The 23293-nt window shown below is 39.9% G+C and overlaps 1 protein-coding gene across 2 annotated transcripts in view; it reads left to right on the forward strand.

Annotated features, from left to right (window-relative positions):
* The first annotated feature begins 1316 nt into the window (after positions 1–1316).
* Positions 1317–23293, forward strand: part of phf2 (PHD finger protein 2) — a 29663-nt gene continuing 7686 nt past the window's right edge. For both annotated transcript variants that reach the window (XM_030051713.1, XM_030051714.1), the window contains exons 1-15: positions 1317–1831; positions 11023–11108; positions 11908–12022; positions 12624–12784; positions 14651–14792; positions 15073–15259; positions 16416–16578; positions 17509–17596; positions 17952–18058; positions 19487–19578; positions 19678–19767; positions 20413–20769; positions 21582–21698; positions 22717–22832; positions 23049–23227. In XM_030051713.1, the coding sequence (XP_029907573.1) occupies positions 1734–1831; positions 11023–11108; positions 11908–12022; positions 12624–12784; positions 14651–14792; positions 15073–15259; positions 16416–16578; positions 17509–17596; positions 17952–18058; positions 19487–19578; positions 19678–19767; positions 20413–20769; positions 21582–21698; positions 22717–22832; positions 23049–23227 (2098 nt within the window). In that variant the 5' untranslated portion in view covers positions 1317–1733. The remainder of the gene's footprint in view (positions 1832–11022; positions 11109–11907; positions 12023–12623; positions 12785–14650; positions 14793–15072; positions 15260–16415; positions 16579–17508; positions 17597–17951; positions 18059–19486; positions 19579–19677; positions 19768–20412; positions 20770–21581; positions 21699–22716; positions 22833–23048; positions 23228–23293) is intronic.

Raw genomic sequence — 23293 nt, forward strand, 5'->3', positions numbered from 1 at the left:
AATCAATTTTGAGATTTACTTTAGTGTTGTTTTCACACTCATACTACTTCTAAACAACAATCATTACTTAACATTTCCACTTAATTCTCCTGAAGTTTCTCATCTTTCATTAGTGATCAGAAATATGGTGTATTCCCCCCCAGTCCCCTGCAAGAGCTAAATAGGTTACCTTCTATGTAAGTTGATCAGAGTTTCTTCCTAACTCATGGATTGTAAAAGAATGAACTGCTGTTGGGTTTGATTGGTTGTTGATGGATTGTGGTGTGGTGTATCTGAAGGCAATGCAACTTACAATGCTTAATAAAAGTCTATTCTTTTAGTATAATTGTAGTTTTTGCTTTTTTCATTTTTTTTCATTTTCTTTTTTTTTTTTAAATTCCCCTCAGAATAATTGTATCAAGCAGTCTGGCATTAACATTACATCACCCGCCTGCTCACTCACATACATTCTGCATATTTAAATGCCTGCATTAATTTTTGAGAGGCTACTAGAGTGAGCAAATCTAAGGGCAAGCGGGCCAGAGTGGAAAATATGCTTTTGAAAGCTTATGTCTGCCACCTTCTGGAAGTGTAAAGTACCACTTGAAGCTGATTTTGACAAAGTGACATTTGCTTTGAAATTACATTATGAAACACTTTGGGATGTGTGTGTGTGAGATCAGGGATGCAGCGCAGGCCAGGGTAAACCCAGCAAAATAACTCATAATAACACATCTCATTTTATTACCTGATTATTTGTGGAATATAGAGATAGATTAGCGTAGATTAGGACCTTTTTAGGCCAGGGTACGGGGGGTGGGGGCTTCACACAAAGTAAATTCACCACAAATATAATAATATAATTGGCAGGGTGTGGCTTTTTTAAGGGGAAAATATTTTTCTGAAAACATATTGTTTAGACTTGTGGGTGGCCTTAGTGACTGGAATCAAATTTTATTATTATCACTCTGGCATTATTTTATTATTTTACATGACAACACCGTGTACATACAATACCCCCCCTATAATAAACACTTGAAAAGTAAAATAATGAATTGGAGCACCCGGCACTGTCTGACCTGCTGGTGGAAAAGTGATTTATTTATTTATTTATTTTTTAATTTTAATTTTATTTATTTTTTTATTTTATTTATTATTATTTTTTAAATTGTAATTTTGTCTTCATTCACCAGCTAATAACCAAGTTGTGGGGGGGCGGCCGATGAAAATGTTATTTTGCCTGTATGAACGGGGCAGGGAGCTGCTGGATGCGCCGTAATATGCGCTCCAAGACTTGTCTGCAAACGTGCGGGAGGAAAAGCGGAGGGTGAAATAGCTGCAGTGTTGATCGGGACACCCATTCATCTGATTTTAGGAGCACTTTCACCCTGCTTCCTGACGTAACATCTCTTTTCTTTTTTTTTTCTATCTCTCCTTTCGCAATGCGAGGATACATTTTCCTCTGGTTTTTAATATGACCGCCTCGTTGCTGTACAGTCACCAGGGGGCATGCACATAGTAATAATAATAATAATGCATTTCAGGAAAGCCTGCTACGACGAGCCTCCATCGTTTCCACCAGATCGTTTGAGTGCAAACACCGGCCGTGTGATGGAGATGTGCATTTAGGTTCATGTGTCCAGCGGGACTGCCCCTGGGCTTTTTTTTCGGGAAGATCATATTGGATCATATTGTTTGCAGGACGTTGTTCCTGCAGCCCCCCCAGTCTATCCCGACGTAGTTGTGAATTGAACATGGCGACTGTACCAGTATATTGCATCTGCAGATTACCTTACGACGTGACCCAGTTTATGATCGAGTGCGATGCTTGCAAGGACTGGTTCCACGGCAGGTAAGGCGTGATATTCACTATGATATTTTTGTGGGGGGGTTGCATTTGTAAATACAAACAAAAAACGGCGAGCTCTTAATGCGTTTGACAGCTTTGTGGCTCTCAGTCGCTCGTCTACATCTGAAGAGAGGCCGCTTGGAGAAGAAGAAGGCGGAGTTAAATATAGCCGACTGGGGTTGTGACATTTTTTAGCGAATAACACAAAACAGATCCCGCTTATAAAAAAATACAGTGGTTTAAAGAGTCATTTCGGTGTGGGCTTCGACTATTTTTCGCACTTAATGAGTATTTAACACCCCCGCATAGCCCCAAACTAAAGCGTTACCATTGTAATGAACGGACGGCAGCAGCGGGGAAGCCTCGGTAGACTCGCCGCTCATTTGTCTCCATTTCCCTGTTTCCTAGCGCCTTTGTCGACTACATTTCATGTCTATAATGTGCGTACGCTGCCGTATTTTCGCCCTTTTCTCAGCTTTGCCGGTTGTTTTTTACACAGCATGGCTGAAAATCACGACCCGAGTCTGAGCTCAGCCTGTAGTCTTCCTGCCAGGAAAGCAGCTATGGCTGACAATAGCCCGTGTTGGATATCCTTAGTTGTTTCTGGAGGGGGACAGGAATAAATTTATTAACATTTCACCCCGATGTAGAGTTTATAATGTGTGCCGTCACTGCTATTTTTGTGGCACAGTGATTAAATGTGTAGGTTATCAGCCGCCGCCGCCGCCGCCGCTCATCACTTTCCCTCCGCCGCGCCGTGCTGAGCTGATCTCGGTCAAAGCCCTGTTATCATCTTGTTTTATTTCCCCTCTTCTTGTTGTTACACAAGTGTGTCCCTGCGCCCAGACCTGGACATGATGCACGCATTTCGGCAGCAGCGTGCACGTCTGGCGGATAAAGAGAGGATCGTTTGTTAATACATTGTATCGTTTGGCGAACAAGCCCTTCACAGCGTTGAACAGTATTTACGCGCCTGAACATTAACCCTTTAGTGCTTCCGCGGCTGGGTAGTAACCTCAGCACAACATATCCAGGGGATGTAGTGCCGAGCTGGCTGAGCCGTGACCTCCAGGTAGGGATCGGGCCACCAAAACCAGCAAAAATCACTGATAAAAAAAAAAAAAAGAAAGAAAGAAAGAAAGAAAAAAAAAGCATTGGCTGTCCATTTACCCAACGTAAAAGACTAACACCTGCGTGTCACTGTTATCAATTTGGCTGCTGCTGACTGTGATACACCACAGATTGAAGGAAGAGGGGCTTATGTCAGCCTAGAGATGTGGTTAAACTCTATTTGCAAACCAAATAGAGTTTAACCAAACTAAAGGGTGAACTAAGTGGATTTACCCTCCAGTGCTGCCCTGCTCGCAACAAATCAAATCACTCTGGCTCCCAGTTGCTGGCCAGCTGAAGAAGGATGGTGAGGGTATTTAAATCAAATTACAAAAGCTCAAAACCATATGAGACCCTCTATTTATTTATTTGTCTGCTTGTTTATTTATTTATTTTTAAAGGACATGATTACAAAAGATCAGAATGGAATTTGTCATCAAAAATAAGGCCTGTGATGAATAAATTGAGAAATCAAAACAACATTCCTGTTTTGTCCCCATAAGAATTGTGTCTGTAGTGAGTCTTTGGTAATGGGATGGTGTTTATTCTCTTATGGCATCTTTATAATATTCCTATAGCAACATATAGTGTCTGTATAAATCAACTAAACCAATTTGAAACCGAAATTGTCAACATTTTTATTCTTTTAAACCCCAGATTTTTTTTCCCTTTTAAAAATATAACAAATTGCTGATTTTACTCTACATGTCCAGGTGTTACATGTTTATGAATAAGTATCACAGAGAGCATGATGTCAGTAGAATTCATGATAATATGTGGGAAATCAGTTTAACCTGTCGTTGGTGTATGGGGTCATGTGTGTGTGTTTGTCAGGTTTGAGTATACCTGAGCCAAAATCGTGTCTAAACAATGTGTGTGTATAAATATTGTGAAAGTGAAACACAGCAAGCACAGTGAGGTCACAAGGGGCATAGCGCATTATATTACAGTACAGCAAATACCTGGTATGTTGTCATGTGATGTGGGGAAGTAATTGTTGGTAATTATTTAGTCAGCTAATTAAAGACACACACAAGTAATTAGTCTGTGCATTGTGTGGAGACCTACCTTGTAAGGCTGTGTTAACAACTTAAACTACTGGTTAATTACTCGCATTACAGTTGAAGGTGCTGTGTATTCAAAACACTACCTTAAGCACTATTGAAGTTACTGTTGAAGTACTGGAAAGTATTATATCATTGTTTATTTATTATATTTTTTTCACAGCCCTCTTCCTGCAGTGTTACTCATTACTTATCTGGTCACTGATATGCTACTGCTGAGATAGCAGGTAATATTGCTGTGAGTGATAACCTGTTTTAGTACCACACAGTATCACATAATTACTGCAGAATTACTGTGTGGGGGTCATCGCTTCATCTCATAGTCCACTTGCCACAGTAATATTCATGAATAACTAATATTGTTAATGCTGGTAAGGATGCTACACACTTTATTGAATACAGTGCACCTAGATATTACTACAGAGTACCCGCTGGTTTGTTATACAGCTTGTTACACCATATTTAACTGGTAGGTTTACACATTATAATTAATTACATGATTTTTCTTTCTGTCTTTATTTCTTTTTTTTTTTTTTTTTTTTTGGAGTTGACAAAGCAATTATCAGCAGTTATTTTTTCCATATTACATAAGTTGCCTAGCTCCTACATATCAGGTATTTACTGAACTATCAAATCATTTGATAAGGCCTCAGTTGAATTTTTGTCTTAAATATTGCTGATGTTTCAGGGATAACAATAATATCAGGATGCTAGCTTGATTATTTTGGAAGCTGCATGTTGGATTGCTGCCCCAGTCACACCTGACTCTTCACGCTGTCAGTTCCTTTCAAACTCATTTCGTATTAAAAGGCTTTTATTTTTGACAAAGACATAGCGCAACCAATTTCAGAAGTGAAATCAGGTCTTGCCACTGAATGTCTGCTTAGGAATGCATCGCTTGCCCCGGAGCAGTGTGGTCGCTGTAAGAGAGCATTCCTTGCTGTCACGTTTTCTTAGTAAAAGAGACAACGTTTGCCCCGCCCTCTTATCAGTGATGTCATTCTGGATTGAAAGGCAGACGGCAGAAAATGTGCTGCAGCAACATCAGGATATAATTTCTGGCAGCGCACAGCCCAACCACAACAGTCTAAATGTCATTTTGATGTGAAAGTTCAGACAGATGTTAAATCTCTCACAGTTTTTTATTGTAACAATTCCCCTTGCTCCTTATGGCATTTAGAACTTGACATACCTTTTTGATCCCCTCTGCTTCCCAAACATTATATTGTGGTGTCCCTCAGGGATCAGTTGTAGGTCTTCACTTTTTCTTACTTCATTTGTTGCACATCATCTTTAACTATGCCATTCTCCTTCACTTTTATGCAGATGATAAACAACTATACATAACATTGAAATCTGGCTTTATTGCACAGCTAAATAAATACAATCCATCCATAAAATTATAGATGGATGGTGAAAATGTTCCTCCTTTTTTTAATATAAATAATCTGAAATGCTCCCAAAATCTCATCAGATCTTACTTACCTCACTAGCTGTATGTTATCTAAAGGATTTTGACAAAATTAACATAATATTTTTTAAGATAGACCACTCTTTTGACAGTCACATCAAGGAAATAACAGCATATTGTTAGAAACATTTCCAGGATTAACTTACCTTGTCCTTAGCTAACCTCATGAAAAGTGAACCTTTTTTTTTTGTTTGTTTCTTCCTGATTCAATGCACTACTTTATAACTGTCACAACTCCACTTAAAAATATCTAATTTATTCAGTGTCTGGCAGCCTAAGCGCTCATGCAAACCATAAAACATATTTAAGTCGTAGTCTGTCCTCACTGGCTCCTTATAAATATATGTATTGGTTGTGAAATCTAACTTCAAACTTCCAAGGCACTGCATGGCCTTGCAACTTAATATGTCATTGCCATTCATCGCATTCATAGAAAACAGCTGGGGTCAGAGTTTTCTCCCTGGAGGATCCCCTCCCTCCAGAAAAGCTCCCTTCTGTACCATTGGCAATATTTAATTCCACACTCAATACAAAGTACCGACCACAGCTTACCTGAGCTCTCCCCACACCCGCTAGGCCTTTTGTCAAGTTCACTGCAGTCTGTCGCTCACCTCTGCAGACTACCCCGGTGACAGAAGGACAGCAGGAATACGAAACTCGAAAACATGCTACAACGAAAGCAAGAAAAAATAAGAGCACTGTGGTCGGTTGCTGTACAATCAGCCAACCCATTGCTATCAATTCATAACTCAGAAAACACAGTGGCTGCTGTGCCCACGCCCCCATACCAGGCAACATTTGGCACAGTGAGCAATAAAGAGTAGATATTCTACATCTTTCTCCTTTATACAGTACGTAAAAAAAATAAGGAATAATATTGCATATTTATACAGCCACATATCTTCTTGCACTATAAATCAAGAACGATACAGTGCTATGGATGCTGCACACAGTGACCAACTGGCAAAGCAACAAATGTGCAATCTGCCTCTCCTCGCTGTTGTTTGTATTATTGTGTTTATATTGGTTTTTTATCACAATTTTGACTGTATCATAATCCTTTTATTTTTCTGTCAAGCATATTTTTTGACAAACCTGTTTGCTGAAAGCCCTTCTCAGTCTGACTTGACCTGACTTGAATCACTTTCAGTCTGATTGTCCTCAGAGTTGCTCTAGGCTTTATGCTGCAGTGACATGACTGAGTCAGGTTTTGGTTCTAGCTGGTTTTTAACTGTGGAAATGAGCTGTTCATAGACACACACACACACACACACACACACACACACACACACACACACACACACACGCGCGCACATTCACGCAGTGCTGCCCAACAGTGAGCATATATTAAAATGTAAATACTATACTATTGTGAAACATTTGGTACTACTTAACTGACTCCTCTTAGGTTACTGAAACCTCTTATTGAGGATGCATCCACGTTAATTAAGTGCAGTAATTAGTCTATGGTGACATCGCTGAAAATAATTATGGTTTTGTGTGTGTTGTTAGATTATTTACCCAGACAGGCAATAGGTATTCCCTTTACTCATCTTTATCACAGTTATTCTTTTTGATCATATTTGGAAGTAACAAGAGGGCTTTGAAATGGAGTAATCTTGGCAACAACACACAGCTGATTGCATTTCTGCTCCACAGACAACAGTATTGATTATTAGCAGTTACATATTCACATTAACAGTAGTTGCTACATTAGATTGCTGACTAGGCAACTCAGTAAAAGGCCAAAACTTCTCATCAAACTCGGTGTTATCTTGGTGTTTTGGAGTAGCAGAAGTAGAGACTAGAGTCAGAGGCTGAGGCTGTGCGATATATCGATATTCTGTCAGCATCGTGATATGAGACTAGATATAGTCTGGGATTTTGGATATCATGATAACATGATATGGCATAAGTGTTGTCTTTTATGTTTGTAGATGCTGTATTACAGCAAAGGGATGCAATTTCCTGAACATACTGGACTGTTTCCGTTCTATAATTTCCCTCAATCTGCTTCGTCATCACACTGATATTACTAATATGTTTGTCAAAAATCTCTTGTGTGTCAATATCTCGTCAAAGTACAATGGCCATGCCTGTAGTATCATCAGTATTGAGGTACTGTTTCAAAGGCATAGTGATATTTGATTTGTCCATATCGCTCAGCCCTACACCAGGCATCAGTTTCTGACATAAATGCAAAGCCTGTGTGGGAGCCCTTGTTTCTGTGCCTTGTGTAAGTGTCATTATAGTGACTGTGCTGGTCCACAAGTGTGTTATTAGAGCCTTTGTGTAATACAAGCCTCCCAGACTCACAATGCTGTTTGTTTTTGCTTCTCGGGTGTAAATTGATGGTATCATGCTCCTCCCTGACTCTGGAGGCATGTTTTCCCTGTCTGTTGACTTGGCTGGTTAAAATTTATTTGCTGGTGTCATCAGCATTTCCATCACCATGTTTCTTGGCACCTCGCTTGTTTTTTTTTCCAAGACACAGACACGTAGGAATGTATGAAACATAAGTTAATGTTATATTTCTGCTGCTTTTCATTTAAAGCAGGGTGAGGTGAGACACTCAGGTGTGGTGTTAGAGCAATTCCTGCATCCAGATCTGAACCCAGGGTGTCACGGTTGTGTGGTACCAAGCGACCAGGCCACCTGGACACTATCATCTCTTTTAGCAGCAGCCATAGTAGAATTTGACTTTCAGAAGTGTTCTAGTGTCTTCCATTCTAAATATTTTCTCAGAGGATTTGAAAAATTGCAGCCTAATTCTTTGACTTGAAAGCGGTTGTTTAAAGACATTGAATATCAGTGAAAAATACCAGTTGCTGACAGGTTCAATTCAGAGTTTTCAGGATCAGTGTAATATTTTAGCCTTCAAATACTCATATCAGTCAAAGCCTACTCAAGTGGTGCTACTGGCAGCCCAGCAGGCCAGGGGGTAGTTGATTGAATGTTTTTCACAAAGCTGGAGTTTTGCCCAATGTGACTGTATGGGAGGCTGCAATTTTCCTGTCTTTTTAAAAACTGACTCCCTTTACTTTTCCTATTTCAATTTGTGCTGTTATTGATGAACTACAGATGCAGGATAAAATTCTCTAATAATATATTCCTTTTTTTGTTCAGCGTGCTGTGAATGAAAGTCTATAGATTATAAATGTAACATAGACCACTACAGAAATAAGTGCCGGTATATTTCCTGTGGGGGCTGAGAAATCTTCAGAGACCCGTGAGCGCAGTTGTCTCCAGCCTGAACTTTTAATATCACTGATTTAGAGCTTCTCATTTAAATATCTGAAGTTATTTTTCAAACGAATCCCGTAAAATAGCCAGAACTTTGTCATAGCACTGCAGAATTTGAGTCTTTTGTGGTGCTGGCCCTGTGGGTGGGCTGATCTGTCAAAACTGAGTGATCGATGCAAAATCAACAGCCTTACCTCTCTCCACTTTCCGATGGTGTTTGAGTGGTCCCGAATTTTCCATCACTTAAGACAGTTTTTTGTCAATTAGTAGTTACATTCACACTTGTAAATTAGCCCACCATCAATACTTAATAATCGGCAGCTATCTCAGTATAAGTGAGTGTGCCAAACTTAGAGGATTTACAGCCTGACTTTACATTATTCCAGCTGTATGACAGTCCTGTGCGGCTCAGTGGATAGGGCATGGCACAAACACTGACAGGCTTCAGTGTCTCTCCCAAATAGTATTCATGCCTTTTTTATATATATTTTATGAAATGAGAGCTCTGGTATTCCTGACTCAGCAGCTATAATTTTTGCCTGTTTTCATTTGCAAGATGCTGGATGTGAGCTTCTTTTTATAGCAGCCATCAGGATAGTGATAAACTTCATTTTGCTCACAAACCTAAAATAAATAAATAAATAAATAAAAATAAAAAAATGTGCGGCTGTAAAAACTCTTTTCTCTTGCTCTCTCCTCAGGCAGGTCAGAGGTCAGGGTCAGATACTGAAGAGCTGGAGCTTGTTGGGATTCATGTTGTGCTCGCGGATGCTCAGTATACAAGTCTGCAAATGTGTTTTAAGAAGAAGTGATTTCACCTGTCTAACCTGGTGAGACAGGGACTTTTCCAGAGGCTGCAGGCCCAGAAGCCTTTGCTCTTGAGCGTTGACTTCAGAGAGACCAGGACGGGATGAAGCTGCACCTCCATTAATAAGGCGTTAGGGGGTCAGGTCTGGCCAAGGTTTAAAAATAAAAGGACTAGTGTTAAAATCAATTCTAAAGCACACACACCACCAATGTAGAGAAGCTAAAACTGATGAAATGCGATCCCATGATGTGCATTTTTTTTTTCTCGGTCGATGACCTGTCAGCAGAGCCGTTTCCTCGGTTGTTTAAAAGAGGAGAACAGGGCTTTACTTTCAGTCAAGGTGAAATGGTTTACAGTGGAAGTTTGTGCACTCCTCGGCGCCGTTGAAAGACAAAATGAAACTAATATTTGCCGTGCTGCCGTTTCAGTAGCAGCATGTCTTAACCAAGCGCATCCACTGTGAAATCTGATGGTAGGTCATCATTCATCTCCATTTAACACTTCTAAACTGAAAGGTTATAGTGTGTTCCTGTGAACAGAAAACTGAAGCAATAACACCGTCCTGTGATGCTCCTAATCGTCAGAGATTCTGTGTCGTGTACAGCAGAAAGTGTCATGATATTCCTTGGTGCACATTTCATGTTCAGCACACAACTTGTTTGGAAGTTCTGCTGTTGATCCAACCCAGGGAAAGATCTCATGACTATGAACAAGCGTTTCCACTTCTTCCAGACACACCACCCACTCTTGCGTTTGACATAAGTGAAAGTGAGTAGGCCGTATAGTAAAACTGTGGAGTTCTCAAGGAAAAAAAAAAAAAAAAAAAAGGGAAAAAAAAAATCCTGGGAAACTCCCAGGTCAGTGAGTTTGAAAGCAGCGGCTCCACATGGAAGGAATTTGCTTGTGCAAGTGACGATGACAGCTGCTGTGTGAAACAATGTGGAGGGCCGGGCACTGGCTGTCATCATGTTTAACAAAGCAAATCCGTCGTTTTAATAAGAAAATCAGTCAATTTGACGAGGTCCCTTGTTTTTATTTTATTTTATTTTTTTCATTCCCATTTTTTTAATATGTATTTTCCACAGCCTTGCATTAGCTGACATGTTTTTATTGCCACTTTACCACCTCAAGAATTATATTTAGTTGTAAAATGGTAATAACTTACTCCATGCTCTTTATTTTAACGAGTATAATTACCTCATGGTACACCAGACTTATGCACTCCTGGACTCACTCCATTAACACTTCCTTCTACAGCAGCAACCACGCTGTGTACCACACTAATAAAATATTGAATGCACATAGATAGTCAATGCATATACAGTGCGTATAATGATATTAATAGCCTACTGTCTGTTGTACGGTTTGTACTGCCCTCCACTGTCCCGTCACTTTGTACTGGTGTCCTTGTACTTAACAGTTCAGGATGCACCCTTTTGGTCGCTGCTATTAACTGTTTCCTAATTTCATTTTGGCTTTGTTTTTTTTGTCATTTCAGCTGTGTTGGGGTGGATGAAGATGACGCTCCAGACATTGACATTTATCACTGTCCAAACTGTGAGAAGACCCACGGCAAATCCACATGTAAATACTGATCCTTACTTAGTGGATGGTGTGTGCATGTGTGTTTCTGTGTGTGTGTTCATCTTTATTGTCAGATCACGTGCGGCGAAAAATGTCTATCGCAAGACTTTCAGCATGTGAAGGCTTAAATTTGCCTTTTACTTTCAGTTTGCATAAAACAAGTGAACTGAAAACTCACATTTACATTTAAAGTCTGACATTGAGATTATAATTTAAGAAGTGGCTAACAGAACAGAAACCCTGCACAAATGAACTCAGAGTTGTCTGGTTATGTTATTTTATTTTATTGTTATATTTCTGGTGTATGATTGGACGGCTTACCCCACTCCCCTGCTTTCCTAAGAGGCTCACAATGGAAATAATCATGTGGGTTTTGTGGTGTAATTTAATTCTCAACAGTTTGTAAATGTATGTGATAACTGTCCTCAGATGAACCAGTATTATATGTATTTTATTAATGTCACATTAATGTATCTATCTATATTTACCTCCAGTTCCAATCAACTTGTTTGAAGATTTTGTTTGAACTGAGTGACATTATCCTGATAGCTGATGATCTGCTTCATTTCAACGTGCTGTAACTTGATTCTCGAAAATTCCCACAACTGCACTCCCGAGAAAGATTTTTTCACCTATTTGAAGCAAAACCAGATTTTAAGACTGAACAGATGGCAAAAAGACTTTCTAAGATCGTTAAGGCTTTTCTTGCAGCGCCGTGCATGACATTATTCTAACAGCTGATACATGCTGATGTGCTTTCATTTTTATTCATCTGTTTGCTTTCCCTTTTGCTTTCCAGTGAAAAAGAAAAAGAACTGGAGCAAACATGACACGGGACAAAGCACAGATATCAAAGCTGTTCAGAACGGCAGTCAAGTTTTCATAAAGGAGCTGCGCAGTCGGACATTTCCCAGGTAACGTCAAAGTGCTAACGTTGTGTGCGACTCCACCTAGAGACTCAAAAATGTCATTTCTGCACCACAGGAGCTCCTCAAATGTCATTGATGTCTCACATTACCTCTATTTGAAGAGATTACGTTCCACGGACCCCATAAGAGCTTTTTGCTGGCTAATTTATTATTGAACTGTACATCTGTCCACACAGTAATGTGAGATAAAAGTGGTGAGAGTGAAACTGACTGTGTTATCAGAATAATCATTCTTACATATTCTTGCTGGCAAATGAAATGTTAGTGAAATTAAATTATCATTCATTTTGATGGGCACCAGTGCTCCCTCCTTAAGGCGCCTACTTAAAGAAGCATGACTCTCCGGCCACTATTATTCCACACTTCATTAAAATTCCCACAAGGGGGCACTCTGTAATAGCTTTTTCAAAATCCCCCTATCAGTTGGGCTGATTTACATTTGCTGGCACAATAAGTGGATCTGTTTCATTTTATGTCTTCATGTCATAAAAACAGAGTTAAAATACTTGAGCACATATGGCATGTGTTATTCCGAAGATCAGCTCCAAGTTTTTAAGGCGCTGCTCTGGTTGTGTTTGGGTGTCAGTGCTGAGGATGTGGTGGTGAAGCTGACCGGCAGTCAGCTGACCCTGGAGTACCTGGAGGAGAACGGCTTCAACGAGCCCATCCAGGTCCTGAAGAAAGACGGGCTCGGCATATCCATGCCTGCTCCCACGTTTTACATCAGCGACGTCGAAAACTACGTTGGTATGTGATTTAACATTTACACTACTGACAGCTACTGCTACTACTATCACTACTACCAGTACTACCAGTACTACTACTACTACTATCACACCACGACCTCTAGTGGCACGACTGCCATTACTACTACTGCAATCACTACTACTAGAACCCCTGCTTCCACTACTACTAGTACTGTGCTATTATGACTTCTGCTATCACTTCTACTATTGTTTTTATTATTACTACTGCAACAAGTAGAACCATTACTAAGATTACCAACGTTACTACTACTGCTTTTGCTGCCACTATTAGTGGGCCTACTACTGCTACTACTAATGCTGCTGCTACTGTTGCTACTACTACAACAACTACTACTACCGTTGCTACTTGTAATATTCAGTGGTGGAAAGAGTACTACAACTTGCTGCTCAAGTAGAAGTACTGTTACTTTGCTGATATTTTACTTAAGGAGAAGTAGAAGTACTGCTGTGTCAGGTGTCATCTTTTCCATGCAGTAACAAAAGGAGGAGGATTGTGCAGAGAAGCATTGTGCAAAACTGCTGAGGGTTGATTGAAGTGAGGACCTTGCAGACTCAGCCGGCAAATGTGAAATAAGTGCGCAATATAACGGTTGAGTCTACATGGTTCTCACCGTCAGGTCAACTCACCTGATGTTTTTCCACATTTATTCCACTTTTTTTTGCGAGTTGAGTCGAAATGGCTCCGCTTCCATCGACTGTCTGCAATTTTTCCAGTCGTGCAGCTTTTATTGTGAAATTTCTAAGTGGCAAAAAGTAGAACCAGACTCCTCTTCTCATCTTTGCTGTCTAAGCTTTTATTGTGAAAGGTTCCACAGTCTGTCATTGATCATTTGCTCTCTGTAATGGATGTGATTTAAAATGTTGTGAAGTACAATCCTCAAGCAAAAAGTAAAAGTAAAATGAGTGACTTTAATAAATACTCAAAAAGTGACAAGTGCACAAAAAACTACTCAGTTACAGTAATGTGAGTAAATGTAATCCTACTTTCTTCCACCCTTCCTGCTAGTCCTACTGTTGTCTATGATATCTACTATTACTGCTATTACTACAACTAATATTAGTACTACTGCTAGTACTACTATTGCTGCTGCTACTACTATGGCTACTACAATAACTACTACATCTGCTGTTCTTACTGCTGCTGTTACTGATACTACTGCTAATAAAATAGATTTATTCTTTACTTAACAAGAAGGAGTTACACAGTGATATTCATGTGTCAAATAAGGACATGAGCAGAAAAATAATTTAAAACCTGAACAATAAAAAAGGAGAAAATTACAAAAACAAACTGCAAAAAAAAACAGCAAAGTGAATTGGATAATTAAAACAAGGAGAAACTCAATATTCAAGTAAAAGTAAACCTTAAAATACATGTTTCTTATTTACCAACATCGTGAACCAATAAAGTGTCTGTGCTGTGAGAGAGTCATTCCCTGCACAGCTTGAGCAAGTTTATTGTTTGTAATGCGATTTATATTATGATAATGTGTTTGTTGCACTCGGTGGGCAGTTCTGCTTTTTTTTTTTTTTCTGTCAATGTGTTTTCTTTACTCTGCTCTAAAGAATTAAAAAGAAATGCATGTGGATTTCAATAGGGGGCGCCTCTGCTCTGTGTTTGTTGGTGAACTGGCTCTCAGGAAATGCCACATCAAACTCTTCACTGTACAGAAGGGGGGAAAAAATCCTCAGTTTTTTGTTAAAAAATAAATATGTTTTTTTTAGTTTTTTTTAGTTTTTTTTTAGTCTACAGTTTTTGTCATGTTTTTGAGAGCAATTCCTCAACACCATTTTCTTTTTCTTCTGTTTTTCTTTTCTTTTCTTTTTTTGTGGCCTTTTATTTCAGGTCCTGATGTTGGTGTCGATGTCGTTGACGTTACCAAACAGACTGACAGCAAGATGAAGCTCAAGGAGTTTGTCGATTATTACTACAGCACAAACAGAAAGAAAGTTTTAAATGTCATCAATCTGGAATTTTCAGACACAAGGTAAACAGTCCATGTTTGATTAAAAAAAATAAAAAATACACTCCTGGTAAAGTTACATTTCAGTTCATATTGTAGTTGCCATGTGAACTTGACCATAAATATGATGAAAAGCCAACATGCTCTCTGTTGTATTATTAGCTCAGATGTCAATGTGCAGTATCCCCTGAGCTATTTTCAACTATGAATGCACAGAACAGTTAAAAAATCAGATTTGACCTTCCTGGAGCTTAATCTGAAAGATTTATTTGACTAATCTTTATGTCTGTTTATTCTGGAAAAGGATGAACAGCATAGTGGAGAGTCCCCAGATCGTGCGGCGGCTGTCCTGGGTCGAAAACTACTGGCCCGATGACGCTCTGCTCGGAAAGCCCAAAGTCACCAAATACTGTCTGATCTGTGTGAAGGACAGCTACACAGACTTCCACATCGAGTGCGGCGGCGCCTCCGTCTGGTACCATGTGCTCAAGGTCTGTCACCCGGGGAAACCAGATATGAGCCTCTCTTATGTGATGGATATGATGCAGTTGGTTTGATTACATCATTATTCTATAATTGATCAAAATTGATTTTCTGTTGGGAAGCCCTGACTGAATGTAATGCAACATTATGATCCAACAAGAGTGTGTATAGATATGTCATTATTATTATTATTGTTATTATTATTATTATTATTATTGGTATTAGTAGTAGTAATAGTAGTAGTAGCACTAGTAGTAGTACTAGTAGTAGTAGTAATAGTAGGAGGAGTAGTGGTGGTAGTAGTAGCAGTAGTAGTAGTAGTGGCAGTATTAGTAGTAGTTGTTGTAGTAGTAGTAGTGGTAATAGTAGTAATAGAAGTAGTAGTAGTAGTATTGGTAGTAGTAGTAATAGTAGGAGGAATAGTGGTGGTAGTTGTAGTAGTAGTAGTAGTAGTAGTGGTGGTGGTAGTAATAGCAGTAATAGAAGTAGTAGTAGTAGTAGTTGTAGTGGTAGTAGTAGTACCATCTAAGGCAGTGGTTCTCAAATGGGTGTTGGCGTACCCCTAGTGGTACATTGGAGTACTGCAGGGGTTGTGTGAGGTTTTTTGTTTGTTTGTTTATGTGTTTTTAATGTTAATTTTAATTTAAAAAAATATTAGTCATGCATAATTCCAGAAACAATTAGTCTGTGCTATAACAAGTTTAATAAAAAATATAAATTTAAGTTTGATGAACCACATTTTATGTTCAGTATTCCAGCATATCAGTGTCTCAATGTCAGGTTGTTGTTTCAGCCACTGGTGGAGCTGTATTGTACCTCTTTATATAGGGTTGTTTATTTTTCTCCTTATTTATTTATTTATTTATTTATTTATTTATTTATTTATTGCACTGGTCAGGAGATACTTGGCCAAAATGTTTCAAATGGGGTACATTATTGAAAAAAGTCTGAGAACCACTGAAGTGTCCCAAATGAATAAATAAACTTTGTCTCTGAGACTCTCCCACTCTGACGGGAATGAGGCTAATGCTGAATCCTTGGAATATTTTTTGTGCACAAAAATGGTCAGATTTAAAGACATTGACTGTTGGCTCAGATTTTCCGCAGATGTCTCTAATACGACGATGATGATGATGATGGTGATGATTGCTTTTGTCTCTGCAGGGGGAGAAGATCTTCTTCCTGATCAAGCCCACCTCTGCCAACCTGTCTCTGTACGAGCGCTGGAGATCGTCGTCAAATCACAGTGAAATGTTCTTCGCCGATCAGGTGGACAAGTGCTACAAATGCACGCTGAAGCAAGGGCAGACTCTGTTCATCCCATCAGGTCAGACCCGCACACACGTAATGAATATAAGATGAGCATGATTTGGCAGAGAGTTGCTGTGTTTTGTGTGAGACAGTCTGTCTAAATCACAGCTACGATGTTATGGAGGAGCATATCTGATTAAAGTGTGAGAACAATGCCACTCTCTTAGACATAGATTTTGGTAGTGTTACTTTCAGGGTCCATTTTATTGTTTGCTGGCTTATCATTTTTTTTTTCATTCCTGTGCATAAATGCTAAAAATAAATGACATGACATCATGTGTAGATATTTCCAGTGCAGCTACAGTGGGCTTGGATCGGATAATTACTTTCAGGCATAGGATAATTATTTTCAGCCATCTACGCTAGAATCGTCAATGTCAAGTTTTTGCGTCAGCCCCTTAGAATCAAATAGCAAGAACTTCTCTCTGGTTTCACCATTTTACACCAACACTCCACAGTCATTCAGAGAGAAATCCGCTGCACAAGAGGCAGATAACAATTTCTCCACAGAGAGGAGTCTCAGTAGACCAGAGTGCAATGCAACCACATGACATGTCGTGGTTTGAATATAAAGGCCACGACTGCAATCATAGGCGTGCCCCGAAGTTCACCAAGTAGTTGGCTAGCTGCGTAAGGCCCCTAAGGCCACCTTTGATTGAAAGCAACAAGCCTGGGCATTTTCTCCAGGGCTTGTCAAAAAGGCATTCTGGGAAACGTAGGAAATCACTAACTGATGTAGAGGCAGGAAAAAGTGATACATGAAAAAGCAAATTACAACACTTCATCACAAAATAACTCCTTGAATGCTGTGAACATCACGGATTGATGATGTATAATGGGGTATCCCAGGCGAAATTGATTACTTTAATTGATTTAATCTGTCACTGTGATTATACTATAAGTGTTTTGGTGCACTGCTTTGGCTGAAATGTGATTGTCTTCTCAGGTTGGATCAATGCAATACTGACCCCGGTCGACTGTTTGGCGTTCTCTGGACACTTCGTCCACAACCTGAGCGTGGAGATGCAGATGAGGTCAGGACACCTGTCGTAATATGCACACATTCATCCTTTTTTTTAACGTCCAGCCACTTCACTGAAATGGTGTGTGGTAATTAGTCTGATTGGTAATTGGTGTGATACGCCATGCCTGCAACCTGGAGATATTCATGTCCTAATTTGGAGGGATTTAGTGCAATTTGAAGGCATTGCGTATTCAGGCCTGGCAAAGCTTTCGAGTTTACAGTCGGTCCTAGTGCGGGACCTGTTTTTAGCTCCAAGTTCCACAAATCTGTTTATGAATTCTCTACATTTGGAAATATCTTGTAAATAACCCAGTTTGTACTGCATGACAATGTGTACCAAAGGCTGCTTGGTTTACTCCCCTCAGAGCGTATGAAGTAGAGAAGCGGCTAAAGGTCAAAACACTCACCCCTTTCCCCAACTTTGAGACGGCGTGCTGGTATGTGGGACGGCATCTCCTCGAGCGATTCAAAGGTGAACACTCATTTAAAAACACATTCATTTGAAGGCACCACATTTCATGCGCATGAGATATTTATATATTTGATTTTCGCAGTAATGTGCGGTATTTTAATGTAAACTTATATCCTCACTTAGCCCGCTGTTTCGGCGAAAGAATGCATGACGGCGGGAGAAAATGCAAACACTGTCAGAGCTGCCTTTTTTTGAGCTGCAGCGTCGCTCGCTGGCCTTCCACATTTGCTATATGTGTGTATATCTGCTGCACAGATGAGGAGCTGGATGTTCTAATATTATTTTAGTCATTAAATCGGTGAATCGCAGAGTTCACAGATGATTAGCTTCAAAAGGCTTGGCTGAGGTAGAATCACTTGCTCCATTACAAGCCAGTGTTTAAACTCTCCTCAGCTGGCTTGGGGCAATTGTTTATATTTCCACCATTTTCTGTGTATGTGTGTGTGTGTGTGCATGTGTGTATGTGTGTTATAGCCAGATTCCTAGTGTATGCTGTGCACACTGTTACCCAGAAGGCCTTGCCATTAATATGCCATTATTCTTTTTAACTTCAGGGCCATCTTTTTCAGTGCAGATATTCCCTTATTCCCTTATTTTGAACTGGACGAGTCAACCTTGAATTTTGAGGCAGCGCTCCTGCTCTGCCTTCATGTTATGAATTATTTCCTGTTGTGATTGTGTATCCAGCCCACTGTAATCAATGCGGAGGCATGCGGTGCACTCAAACACCCTGACAGACCTTCCGGCGTGAAGAATGCGTCTCATGAGTTGATCAGACTGCTCCGTTGTTTTCTGTCGTTAAACAGAAATTAAACGGGACATCCATTTTAAAATTGAATTGGATGATTTAATCTGATTTAGCCTTGTGGTTGGAATGGTTCATTGCCTTTGCCAAAGTTAGGATGAAATAATGAGTCTAGCAAATCTGTACAGTCATAAAGAGATATATCTGGAGCTGCTTCAGTGCAATTTTTTAGACTTAAACGTTTGTTGTGCACCCAAATGAGCTTCTGTGAAATGGAAAATGAAACTGTATTTATCTGAAATTATGTCTTTGTCCCGCCTTATAGTGCACATGGTGATACATGTTGCGCATTTTGCCGACTTTTGATGAGTGTGCACAAACGGGTTTATCGTCTTGCTCAGGGGCACCTCAGCAGATCTCTCGGCCATTTTGGCGGTCAGATCTGGTATTGGTTATGAGGCAGTTTGGGTAAACCACCAGGCCGACCTGCTGACAGAGTTAGTCTTCGGCTCACTGTTCGTTGGGAAAACTTCAATTTGTGTCTCTTGAGAATACCACAGGCTGGAGCGCTCGCTGTCATTCTCACAATTGTTGGCTCTATCAGTGCAAATAATATTTTTTCAAGTCAACCGTCCTCTTGGCAGCCTCAGTCGCTGATGACATTTACGTCTCTGTTGCTGCAGGTTTACATAAAGCAAATAAGCAGCCAGCTCCCTACCTGGTACACGGTGCCAAAATCATTAATGGAGCATTCAGAGCGTGGACTAAAAAGCAGGTATGTTCATGTGAGAGAATTTCTCGTGCTACTGGCCCAGCTGTAATGTTATGATGAGGGTTAAGAGCTTTGTTTTTTTGTTTTTTTTTTCCCCAACAGGCCCTTCTTGAACATGAGGATGAGCTTCCAGAGAACATGAAACCAACACAGCTCATTAAGGATCTTGCCAAAGAGATCAGAATTTCAGAGGTGTGTCTTTGCTCTTTTGGCATAAACATTTTATCTTCATGACTCGTTCACTGTAGTCTGTCCTTAGGGAATTACATCAACCAGTCTTAAAGCTGCGTTTTCCAGCGTTTTCATGTTGCACAGACACCAGTTATCTTTCATTATGTCACATTACATCCAGTGGTGAGACTGAAACATAATGTTAAAATATAATGACACAGACATTTTTGTGTTATAATAAATTCTAATGAATTTAATCACAGTGAAATGAAACTATTACTGTTATCATTTTTCTGAGAACCCCCTTGCAGGCTGGAAGTTCAAAGGACTTCATTTCTTAGAAAAGATGTAATGTGACATCAATAAAATAAATGTCTTCTCTTGGTGCCTGATTGTGGTGGAGAGTTTTTTCTTGACAGAGGAAAATGTTTTGTATTGTGCCATGAAGGTTAGATTAATCCTTTCCTTTGTGCCAGAATGTTTTCTTGCCAGTAAGCAAATCCAGCACCAGAGTTTTTACAAATAGGTCTCCTGTATGGTGTAGGAGGGCTCTTCTCTGTTAGAGTGATATAGGCTGTTAAGTACATTTTTACATTAAAATCATGCATAATGCAGCTGAAATTATTACAATAAGTTCTCATCAAATGTACGTCTTTCCTCATCCAGAACGCCACAAAAGCCATTAAAAGTGAGCCCAGCATCAAGGTGCCAGTGGAGGAGCCACCGTCCACCCACTCCGAGCCTGAGGAGCCTGTCTCCCCGGCCCACGTACCCTCGCCCAGCAGAGAGAAAACAGCCCGAAAGAAAGCATCCAAACTCCCCAAACCACCCAAGCCACCCAAGCCCCCAAAGATGCCCAAGGCCCCCAAGCCCCCGAAGGTGCCGAAGGTCAAGGAAGGAGGGAAGAAGAAGGGAAAGAAAGTGAAAGAGCCCACGCCGCCTCCCAAACCATCCAGCTTTGCGGCGCTGGAGTCCCATGCAAAGGACATCTTGAGTAAGATGGACCAGCCGAAGAAAGGGAAGGTGAGTGGTCCTGTCCCACGATCAAAACCATAATGTTAGTGTCAACAACATGCGCGTTATCTCACCAAAGAGAACATAAAGTTTCAAACTCATCTTATTTCAGCAGTTTGACTGTCAGGTATCACTCAATTCCCCGCCTTTTTTTTTTTTTTTTTTTTTTTTTAAATGACACCCACTTCAACCCTGCCGGTTCCTTTGGTGGCTGGGTTTGTCGTTGCTGAGAAGCTGAGCTTTCTTCAAACCCACAGAACTTTATTTTAAATTCTAGTTAAGATCCCAAGATCGCCAAATATACCAAATATGTCCTGCTGAATTACAGTGAAATTGTTTAAAATGACACACAAGACATCTAGATATTTCCTGTTTGATGTTATGGTACATGACAATGGAGGCTTGGTGTGAATATTTTGCTCAGTGTTAATGTGATGCAGCATCAATGAGGACTTTGAACCAGCAGATACAGAATATGTATGTGCTGTTGTACAATATGGAAACAAAATGTTTTTTTCTAAGTTTGAAGCTTCTTAAAGGGAAATTGAAGGGAAAATCAGAGCTTAAAGGGTTCAAAGGGCACACTGTTTTAAATGTGGAACAATTCTATCTTTAGATTTCAAATAATAATTATCATAATTCCAACAAAAGTCGTTTTTTAACAACCATTTTCATACATACATACACACACACACTGCAGCAAGGAGTTGGTCTAGTTCAGCTGTGGATGCAAAATGGGAAAAATGCCCCATAGTGACTCTTAGCATTGTGGATTTATTTATTTCTGTAATAATGTTGTGTCAATTATTTACATTTTTCAGGCTGTTAAGAATGTCCTGAGTATGTCAGAGAAGGAAATATCAAAGCAGAACAACATGGAGAAGTTTGAAATCAGAGAACAGAATAAAAACAAGACCGAGGCGAAATGGAAGTATAAGGTAAGATCTTTTCAGCCGAGGAGGTTTTATCATGAATTTGAAACAAATGTTTGGCTGTGAGGCCAAAGTAAACAGTGTAACAATCATTTAAAAGTTAAAATAAACTCCAGCACGATGTCCTTTTTTGAAAGAAGATCCAAGCAGTTGTGAAGGTTACACGCTGAGAAGCTTAACAGAAAAATGCACAATCATCCAAAAGTGATTTGCACACTTCACTTCAAAGCAATCAGCAAAAATAATGATGCGGCCTAAGTCGCACATTTCAGGCCTGCAGCTCATCAGGGCTGCTCGAGAAACATTCGCCCTCCCAGAGTTTACCTAATGGAATTACGCTACGTCCATATCCACTGCATTCCATCTAAGTATTTACATATGCCCTCATCTTTTTTCTTTTTTTTTTGTCTTTAAAAAAAAGTTTGTTGTATCATTATTGCAGAACAACATGGAAAGCTTTTTTGGAGCGAAAGTGTAATTCTGCTGAACGGAAGACATTAGAGGACTTTAGTTTCATGGAAAATTCAATGCCAAACTGCTCAGGAATGTTTGTAGTCCCTCCAAGGATCTTGATCCAAGTGCTCCTTCACATCAGGCCAAACATTTGCAGATGGCGTGGATACCCTGTTAGATATTTACCAAGGTCACTGGAGACCACATTTTCACTTGTGATCACAGCCGATTCATGGAAAGGTTCACAGCTCCTCTTTGTACAGTGTGCGGAGCAATTAGACCTGCATGTCAGCAAAAAAAACTACATAAGATAATGCAAGATTGTTTTTAATTTTAGCTTCAAATCTCATCATCATGTGCCTTTAAATTAGTCCAAAACTATAACAGACACTGACTAACGTGAAAAATTTGATTACGCTGTTTTGCAACCCTTTCAGTCCAGATTTCACACAGCGTAATTTAATTGGCGTTGTAAAATGGCACTCAGCTCTTTACTTATATGAGTTTTTTCTTTCTTTCTTTCTTTTTTTTTTTTTACTCAAATTTAATGATTCCCTTCCTAATTTCACAGAATAGTAAACCAGACTCCCTGCTGAAAATGGAGGAGGAGTGCAAATTTGACAGAACGCTGCTGTCAAGCAATAAAGACAAGTTCAGCTTTACCATGTCTCACAAGAAAATGCTCGGGTACGTATGGAATCTCTCATGAGCGCCGTATAAACGCTCCATGAAAGGTCTTTCCAGAGGAGAGCGTGTTAACCTTCTCATGTGGTGTATTACGGAGATTATAGAGCTATGTGGCGATCAGCACCATATCCATTAGACCTAATTCAAGAACTTTTCAGTGTGGGTGTCTGGATGGGTCTTGTACCACTCCCTTATTGTCCTGTGGTTTCCTGTCAGCTCCAAGACACTGAAACCTCAGACCAACTCAAGTGTTTTTGGATCATTACAAAACCTAAAAGAGGACAAAGCCAAGCCAGTGAGAGACGAGTACGAGTACGTCTCAGACGAGGGCGAGCTGAAGATAGACGAGTTCCCCATCAGGAGGAAAAAGAATGCCGTTAAGCGAGACTTGTCCTGTGAGTAAAGCAGCGCCACGTTGCACTAATGACTTTTTTTTCACCACTTGTCACATAAAAAGGACT

The sequence above is a fragment of the Myripristis murdjan genome, chromosome 5, assembly GCF_902150065.1.
Source record: "Myripristis murdjan chromosome 5, fMyrMur1.1, whole genome shotgun sequence".
Lineage (NCBI taxonomy): Eukaryota > Metazoa > Chordata > Actinopteri > Holocentriformes > Holocentridae > Myripristis > Myripristis murdjan.